Source organism: Acanthopagrus latus, chromosome 23 (assembly GCF_904848185.1).
Source record: "Acanthopagrus latus isolate v.2019 chromosome 23, fAcaLat1.1, whole genome shotgun sequence".
Classification (NCBI taxonomy): Eukaryota; Metazoa; Chordata; class Actinopteri; order Spariformes; family Sparidae; genus Acanthopagrus; species Acanthopagrus latus.
This window is the reverse complement of record NC_051061.1, coordinates 6,825,751-6,835,618: the sequence shown is the minus strand read 5'-3', so window position 1 is coordinate 6,835,618 and position 9,868 is coordinate 6,825,751. Positions and strand designations below refer to the sequence as shown.

General features: G+C 46.5%; 1 protein-coding gene across 11 annotated transcripts in view; it reads right to left on the bottom strand.

The window, feature by feature from the left end:
• Nucleotides 1-4,269: 4,269 nt before the first annotated feature.
• ep300b (E1A binding protein p300 b) overlaps nt 4,270-9,868 on the bottom strand; it is a 34,332-nt gene continuing 28,733 nt past the window's right edge. For all 11 annotated transcript variants that reach the window (XM_037087760.1, XM_037087759.1, XM_037087761.1 and 8 more), the window contains exon 30: nt 4,270-8,958. In XM_037087760.1, coding sequence (XP_036943655.1) covers nt 5,629-8,958 — 3,330 coding nt within the window. In that variant the 3' untranslated portion in view covers nt 4,270-5,628. The remainder of the gene's footprint in view (nt 8,959-9,868) is intronic.

Genomic DNA, 9,868 nt, shown 5'->3' with positions numbered 1-9,868 from the left:
TTTCCGCCTCCCGCAGCGTATTTATTATGTTCTCATGTAAGTTAAGTATCCGACTAGCAGCCCTGGTATATGAACCCATCAGGCACACTGATTAAGTTTTGCAGTCAACAGCACCCCCTGCCCCCAAATCCCAAAGCAACTTCTAGACTGTTGAAACACAGTGCAGAAGTTCTGTTTTATCATAATTTATCATAATTTGGAGAACTCTTGCGCACCACAACTTAACCAGGGGGAGCTTCTTTAAAGTCTGGTTTATTCAAGTGAGGTGTAACTGAGTACAGCACACTTTTTTGTCAGCATCAAATAGTTAAAACTGTTAACGATCTATAGGCAAACAGGAGGAGAGTGATCCGGGTACCTCATTTCACATTTTTACTTCAATTATATATTAAAATAATAATAATAATAATAATAATGAAACAATGAACCTATTTGGATAACATCTGTAAAGCTATGTGTGTGTGTGTGTGTGTGTGTGTGTGTGTGTGTGTGTGTGTGCTGTCCATCCGTTATTACGGCCTCAACGTCGAGCAAGCGTGCTGCCATGTGTCACCACTAGAGGGCGCGTTCCCCTCAGGAAAGTCATGTTACTGTAAGTGACGCCATCGACTGAACAGTCTGAATCATCAGCTCGGTGTGTTCTAACTGTGCAGCAGCAGCAGCAGTGAAAGTGAGGGGGTGGAGTGTGTGGGGAACTAACCAGAATCAGTTAGGAGACATCAAGCTTGTTGCTCAGCCACACATACACCTGTGTAGAATCATGAGATCAGTGAGCACCATGCAGCCGTTTGTCCTGCTCGTCCTCTTTTAACTCTGCTTCTGCTGTGATCACAAGGATCAGACCTGTGTGGGGGTCACAGTGAATGTACTGCATAGCGTTAGGATTCATATATATATCTACACTGTGAATGACTTGTCCTGTGCTTAAGGTTGCATTTTTGCTCAAGCTCCTTTAGAAGTATTTAGAGTCCTTTAAAATTGTGTAAATCACAGATGTAGTTGGATTAACGGGATACACCCCCCTCCCCACGTTTCTATTTCCAACAGAGCCCCCATCCCCTTTTATTCTGTTGAGTAATCAAACAGCAACAACTTCACAGACACCTGCATGTACATACAAATAAAGTGACGAAAGGTGACAAAAATATATGGTCACCATTCTTTGATAGTAGTTATATATGAATAATGGTGTAAAGTAGGAAAGTAATAGTAAAAAAAAAAAAATAACTAAAAGAAATGAATTCCAATTTATAAGTTACAAATAAACAGGTTACTGCAACATATGGGGTCAGTGGCATACAACAAAACTGCAATATCAGTGGGGACCATTAGTGGACAATTTCAGAGCATATCCTCATACATAATAGCAACATTTTCTTCAAAAACATCTGATAAAGGTTCTGAATACCGATTGCCAGAAGGAGGAAAACAAGGTTTACTCAGCAGTTATCCTCGCACTGCTCCTTCATAATGTTCTGCTGGTGAGGAGGCATGTTTGTGAAATTAGTGAAAATGTGTGAGGACTCGAATTCTTGGCGAAAACAAACAGTTTTGTCAGTGCAATAAATGAACGCCAGTTTAACAGCTTTCAGTATTCTATTATGAATTTATATCAATCTAAAGCTGCTATTTGTGACTCCAAACAGCCTAAAGCCATGGACAGATTGTGAGGCATGGGTTGGAGGGCTCTCACATGTCTGAATCCAGGCCTTGTCTCCTCTGTCTATATAGGAGCAAGACACAAAACAAGATGCCATGTTGATTGTAGTAACTTTATATGTACTAGTGCATTGCCCGTAGGAAGCATGTATTCCTACAGAAAAGTGGGAGGTTAAGTAGCTTTTTCATGGATGGCCAAATGAGGTTGTGTTTGAAGGTGGGACATCAGGGATATAATTGGCTGTTTTTGACTACTTTTGAATATACCATTATATTTCACCTTAAAAACTATTTACCTTGCCTTGTTTGGTGTAATTATTTTCAACACAACCCCTCATGTGTGACTGTACAGTTATTTTTTCATTTTGACATACTATATTAACACTATCGACCTTAAATCACAAAATAACATACAATCAGAGTAGGAAAAAGTTAGATTTTTTACTGTGAAAACCACAAATATGTTTAATGAACCAATTGCATTAGTTATAATGCAAATATAAATTGTTGTTTGCTAAATTTGTGCATACGTTTTTGAAATGTACAAAGTTATATGTAACTATTTACATTTAAATGCAGGCAGTGCCTCAGGCTCAGGGCTCCTCAGCTCATTCCTGCCTGTTCCACATTTAGCAGTCTCCTCCTTGTTCTGACTCACAACACAAAAGAACGACTACACTACACACTATATAACATAGTAACTATACACTCCAAACACGCTATATGTCACAAATCTCTCAACCTTTGAAAACTCGCCATATCTGTCGCTGTCTGTATCACTGCTGGTGTCCCTCACACAACTTCCCTCAGCAACCAAACTTGATGTTTGCAGACACTTTCGTGACAGAAGACCGTTTTTACCATTTCTTCCTGCGCCAGACACAAAGCAAACGTGATGGCAATGTTCGCGAAAAAGCGTGGTGGACATTATTTACCCGAAGTCCAGTTTTGGAAGCACCCGTGTGTCCATTGACTCAGGAGGTGGGCCGTGTGGGTGGCCTAGCGGCTAGCAGCTGGCTACACACAAACATCCACAGATTCCGATTCCACTTTGTTGTCCTTGCATATCCGGATCTCCAAAGACCGGAACAGACTCAGTCCGGACTCGTTTAGTCTCATTAATCCACAACAGTCAGTTTAAATACACTGAACCGCCGGCAAAATCCCGGTCCAGCTCACGCTGCTGCAGGTATAAATCTGCTTGTTTCTTAAGGTATGTCGTGGAAGTGAGCTCTGCAGTGATTGGCTCTGGTGTGCACTTGGCTATGGTTGACAATGCTTGCTGAATTTGTGAAGCATTTATGAAATAATTTATTAATGGTATCATTGTAGTCCAAACAAATGTGACGTTGCACACCCTTGAACCACGCAGCAGCCATGTTGAAACTCTCAGATCAGTCTGATCCTGATCTGCAGAGATATTTGAGACACAGACACACAGACAGACAGAGACTTTTGGTCCTTTTGCCCGCCATCTGGAGGTGGCCTGCCAGATTTCAGGACGGCCTCTTGCTTTCCTGGCTAGGATTATCTGTTAAATTTAGCATTCTCAGTGTTCAGTAGTATAATAAGTGCTTGACAACTCATGATGAACAATAGTGAATATTTATGTAACTGGCTGTTTCTCCTGACACTGGAGAGAGAAGAGGAGAAGAAAACATGTTACTTATAAATTAGGTCCATCCAACCCAAAAAGTTTTTTTTTCTTATAAAGGACAATATAATGAAGGGATGTGCAACAATAACAGCAGCTCTGTTTTAGTGCCTGTCTCTTCATGCCCCCCCTCCCTATAAGCCCAGTCTGCTCTGATTGGTTTGCTCTCACAAGCCTGAGCTGAATGACTCACCATGTTTCTGCATGCACCTTGCCAGTGTTTTTGCACCAATGGTCATATGACATATTGTGTGAACACTGAATATATTTTAACATAAGAAGTTTAATATAGTTATATATAGTTTACTATACCATGTCAGTATGTAGATTTTGAAAAGTATTGTATGTTTACATCTGTCAGTGGGTCATCACAGTAAGAGGAGACATAATATTATGTTAACATTGGCCAGAATGAGTTGGAAAAAAATCAGCATACTAGATATTGGCAAAAATCCAATCATACATCTAATAAGGTACTGATTTCAGTTCCAATCATCACCACAAAGTTGCTTTGTGTCATTCACAGTTGGGAATAAGAGTGTACTATTGACTGCTGAGAATTACCCAACAACTGTGAAATACAGTTCATTGCCTTTTCTTGTGTATTTGAATGTAGGCAACTATTCCTCTGTTTGAAATCTTATTTTAAAACCACTTAGCGCATATTCACCCATATTATTACTTGAAATATTACTTTTTATTGCTGGACTTTATTGCTTAGTCAGCATGTCCCTGTGAGGATCATGCAGGAATGATATCATCACATTTGCAGTGATCTGATTGGTCAGTTGTTGGCAGGTTTTCATCCGCGAACCGCAGACAGTTGGATGACGCACTAATTCCAATTGGTGCTACAGGCACAAAGTGTGTTTGTTGAAAGGAGGATGTGTGATATGGCACACGGCTCGTAATCCCCAATCTTATTTGTAACAAACAGCCACATGCAGGACACCCACTGTTGGTAATTTTCATTTTATTATAAAAAACAGTATTTGAGTCCACAGTTTGTGTTTCCTTTGTACAGTAAAAAATATTAAATTAAACTCCCAAAGTTCTTAGCAGAAAGATAAAGAGGATGGAGTTTGGGGGAGGGGGGAACAACTTCCCCCATAGGCGGAGGAAGCAGAGGAGGAGGAGGGTATTTAAAGTCCAAGGGAAGCAGCAAAGGGGACGAGGCCGAAAGAGATGGAGACTGAGTGCTCATATCTCCTCATTTCTCCTCATTTCTGTGCAACACAGTTCATTTGGATCTAAATCCTCTGTTTACTCCAAACAGTAGAATCCTAAAAACACTAAAAGGAGCCCACCCCACCCACTTTTTTTCACATCCCAGCCCATGTACTCAAAATGTTACAGGCACACAGGTATGCACCCCCCCTCCCCAAGCCTCCACTGCTCCATATTAAGTGTCTTTAAAGGAAGGAGTGCACACACATTCGAGGGAGAGGGCTTGCATGTTTGCGAGGGAAGAGTCCCTTCCAGCATGAACTGATGTCCAATACAGAAGCTGGCCGGGATGTCACAACATGTCCGTTCGACATCTCACAGCAGACCCTCAACCACTGCAATAAAAACACTGACATTTAATTATTCCCACCTGGACAGACCCAACTAAAGACATCTGAAGTGAAATGATATCTTCACTACCCCTTCTTAACAGTCAATAACAAAAATATATTTCTATACGAATTGTAGCAGTCTCAGGATACATAACACCCCTGCCCACCCCCCCAAAGAAAATAAATAAAGCAAACCCAAACATTTAAAAACTAAGATATGCATCATGTTTGGATTTACATTAATAATAATAATCCACATCACTCTGCAGAACAGAAATAGACAGACTGAATGATGGGAAATGAAACCGATAAAAAAGTTCTTTGCATTAAATCATCTCCTCTTTAATTCTTGACCACTTTTAAAATCTTAAAAACATTTCTTAAAAAAGGCAATTACTCCTATTTACCCCCCAAAACCCCCAAAAATATCACCTTTTCTTGTACTCAGCAAGAGGTGGAAGTGAGGGGTGGCGCTGAGAAACCATCCCCCTCTTTGTCCACAATTGGCAAAAAAAATATATTAACAGCAATAACTTACAATTCATTTATTCTAATTTATTTAATGACTGCTTGATTTATTGTTCATCTCCCATAGGAAGTTCAGTTCAATGCATCTTTATTGAAAACATTTTAAATAACATTTAATAATAGTATAAAAAAGAAAGGCTAGTAACAATAACACTGTCCTGGGTGAGTGCAGTTTGTGCGAAGAATCACAGAGCATTTAGGCTCCACTTGACACATTAAGCAGATGTCCTACATGATGTCTAAAGGGTTGTGATTCATATTCTGGCCAAGCGGGTCCTGACCATTGCCCCCTGGCCCATGGAGGCCTGCCATTCCACTCAGCTGGGACAGCATGGCACTCTGGTCCGACCCAAACTGCTCCATCGAGTTCTGTTGCTGGGTCGTTGTCTGTTGCTGTGGAGGGACCACCATACCTGGGTGGTGCTGGTTCAGGTGGCCTGGGTGTGGGGAACCAGTCTGCATCTGGGGGGAGATGTGATGTGGCGAGGGCTGGGGCTGCATGCGTGGGGATGGACTGGAGTGTGGCGGCTGGGACTGCGGTCTGGGTGAAGGCTGTGGGGACCGCACCTGGTTAGCCAGTGATGTGGGCAGTGCCTGGCCCTGCAGATGTGGGTGTGGGGACTGGGCCATCTGCTGCGGCTGCTGAGGGCTCATGGGATTGCTGTGCTGGGCTGGTGACCCCCCAGGACCAAGATGCTGATGTTGTTGCTGCTGGAGCAGTCTCTGGTGGAGAGCCTGTTGGAGCAGAGCAGATGTAGGTGGGGGGCCAGTCTGAGTTGGCTGAGGACCCTGAGGTGGCTGTTGAGGACCTCCTACACCCCCTCCACCTGCATCACCTCCTGGCAGGCCAGCCATTGCATTCTGCTGCTGCATCTGGAGGTGGTGTTGCTGCTGTAGCCTCTGCTGGAGTGCAGCTGTGGCCTGCTGCTGGGCCACTGAGCCTGGATAACCTTGCCCCTGCTGTCCTGTGGGACCCCCAGGCTGCTGAGGGCCAAGAGGCGGACCCCCAGGTGGACCTTGTCCCACTGAAGGAGGCTGCATTCCAGGCTGCCCCATGTAGCCCTGCCCCTGTGGTGGCTGTGGCTGCTGGAACTGACCATGGTTGACTCCCATTTGCTGTTGTTGCTGCTGCTGCTGTTGCTGCTGTTGTTGCTGTTGCTGCTGTTGCTGTTGGAGATGCCGCCTCATGAGCAGCTCTCTAAACTGGGGATTGTTGAGATTTCCCATTTGTGGCCCCTGGCCCTGCATGCCTCGACCTCCCCCTTGCTGTTGTTGTTGCTGCTGCTGCTGGAGAGCTGCCACTTGCTGTTGTTGTAAACCGCTGAGCATCGGCCTCTGTTGCTGCTGCTGTAGCTGCTGCTGTTGTTGCTGTTGTTGTTGTTGTTGTTGTTGTTGCTGCTGCTGCTGTTGTAGCTGCTGTTGTTGTTGCTGCTGTTGTTGTAGCTGTTGTTGTTGTTGCTGCTGCTGCTGCTGTTGTTGTAGCTGCTGCTGCTGTTGGACTTGCTGTAGCTGCGCCATCGTGGCCATGTTGACATTTGTCCCTCCCTGACCCCCCATGTGCATACCTGGCTGGCCAGGACCTGCAGCATTCATGTTCACCTGTGAGCCCCCTCCTGCCATTACATTACCAACAGGACCCCCTGTGGGTCCAGGACCTCCAGGGACACCACTGGGTCCACCGGGGCCTCCCTGCACCCCCTTGTACTTTGAGGCCCTCTGTTTGATAAAAGCAGCCATGAGCTGTGGGTTGGAGCGCAGAATGTTGAGGACCTGCTGTTGCTGGAGCGGTGAGCTAGGTGAGCGGAGAGTCTGTAACAGCTCCTGAAGGGCTGCTTGGGGGATGTTTCCACCCGCAACACCAACCCCTGGGACACCGGTAGCTCCAGGGACTGCACCGCCCGGGACCCTGCCACCCATGCCTTGCTGCTGCTGCTGTTGTGCCATATTCATCAAGGCAGCATGGCCCTGAGCTTGCTGGTGCTGCTGCTGATGTTGCATTTGCTGTTGCTGTTGAGCTGCCATCATGGCTGGATGGCCCATGTGGTTCATCATAGCTTGCCTCTGCTGAGGTGGCATCCCCTGGCCTGCCCACTGCTGCTGCTGCTGCTGTTGAGGGTTTTGAAGGGGAGCACCCAACCTCTGCTGCTGAAGCTGTACCTGAGGGGGGAGCTGGCCCTGGGGCAGGTTACCCTGCTGAGGGGGTTGCTGCATGGGCCCACCAGCACCAACCATCATCCCTGATGGTGCACCCTGTGGCTGATCCATGTGAGCTCGGGCAGCTGCCACAGCTGCTTGGCTCTGTGGTGGCATACCCTGGGGTCCAACCATCCCTACTGCCCCTGGGTGTCCCATGGCCATCTGTTGACCCTGACCCTGCTGATGGTGAGGGTGGGGAGGCATCATGCCTGCAGCTGCCTGGGCTGCTTGTCTCTGAAGAGCCATCTTTCTCTGAGCATCGGCTACCTGTTGGATCTTCATGGCAATTTCTACTGCTGCAGGTGGAGGGCCAGAGGGGGGGTGCTGTTGCTGCTGTGGAATGGGAGGCTGGCCCTGGGGCTGATTGGGAGGTTGTGGGCCCCCAGCACCGCCAGGCATGACAGCACCACTAGGCTGCTGCTGGGGAGGTGTTGCAGAGCCAAGGACCGGTTTGCCCTGGGACTGATGGATTTGGGAGGAGCCCGGGGGTCTGCTGGCATATGGAGGCAAATTGTTTGGGTGCTGTTGGAGCTGTTGAGGGTTGGTCCCTGCTCCACTTTGTTGCTGTTGCTGGACCTGAGGAAGCATTTGCTGCTGATGTTGGGGAGAGCTCATTATCCCCCCAGTCCCACCTCCCCCACCTGCCATCTGCTGGAACTGGTGGTGAAGGGGGTGCTGAGGAGGCATGCCACTTTGTGTGGGCATCCCACCTGGCTGCTGTTGCTGTTGGACTCCGGATCCAGGGCCCAGTCCCTGCTGCGGGACTGGAGGCATGGCCTGAGTTGGGGTCTGAGGTGTTGGGGGTTGGGTTCCACCAGAAGTTGGGGTACTGGGTGCCGTGGTACCGTTGTTCCCTGGCGATGGAAGTCCTACAACAGGTCCTCCTGGTGGCCCTCCTGCTGGCTGCCCCACTCTCTGCATGCTGGCCATCCTCCTCCTCAACATCTGGGCCTGCTGGAGCCTGTGCTGCAGCTGCTGCTGCCGGAGCTTTTGTTTGATGTTCAGACAGAACGGGACGGGACATTTGTTCTCCTGGCAGTGTTTGGCATGGTAACAGCAAAGCGCGATGAGCTGCTTGCAGATGGGACAGCCACCATTCGTCTTCCGCTTGCAGCTTTTTGTGTGCTGAACGACACGCTTCATCTTCTGGCAGGACGGAAGCGAGCAGTTGGCATTGCGACACTGACATGCATGGACCAGAGACTGGATGCAGCGCTGGATGCTGAGACGACGAGAGTCTCCTGGGCTCTGGGTAGCTGCTGCTGCCTGGTTGTTGCTGTCGTCGTCCAGTCCAAGCCCCAGCTTATCCATCTTGTGCTCGTGACCTTTAATATTGTAGCAGGTGATGCACAAGTCATAGTCCTGGAGAAGGAAAGGAGGAAAAAGAGGGATAAGAACATGAATATGGGGGTTATTGCTGGATTAACAATTCTAGTTTACACTTCATCTTTCCAACCTTTCCCTACAGCAACATAGACACACAAGCACAGCCTTTTTGCAATGTTTTGCTATTGTACACACAATCAGACCTAAAGTAACAGGAGTTATTCTTTTGAGTCTTCCTGTCTAGATTTTCCAACCTTTTATCTGAAGAATGCTAAGTATGAGCACTACAGCAAAAACACCTATTATTCGGACTGTCACTTCTGCAGCAATGTTGTGTTCCATCATGCATTCCAATGAAAACAACTGGAAATGGAGGGAAGACAGTGAGGATTCATGTCTTTCTCACTGTAGTTGCATCTCAAGTCAAAACACTAGTGTGATAGCTGCAGCTGCTACTGACTCCAAGTGTATCAAAGGTTGCACACGACTTCCTACAAGCTCCCCAGGCCAACAGTGGATATAACAAAGACAATGACTTCACTACAATGGAATTTTGCTGCTCAAAATGGGAGGGGAGAAAAAAGTACATCTCTTAAACCACCAGGCTTCTGTTGTCTGCTTTGAACTAAAACCTCTAATTTATTCAGCTAAATCTTAAATGAAAGAGAAAACCAGTTGATCCATGCTTTGAAATATGGTGTTCCTATATATTACTTACACTTTCTCAAAGTAGAAATCCAGTGTTTCTTCAATGAATATGCCAAACAAATGATTTTGAAAAAGGAATAAAAAGAAAAAAACCTGTCTCAGCTCTGTTGGGTACAAACGAGACAGGCCAACCCAACAGTGAAATGGCCCAGTTGCTCTTAGAGCCATGTCCAAACTAAGGTTAAGTAGTAGAGGTAAGGTATCTTAGGTTGTTGACTCTGACATGAGAGAGCAATAA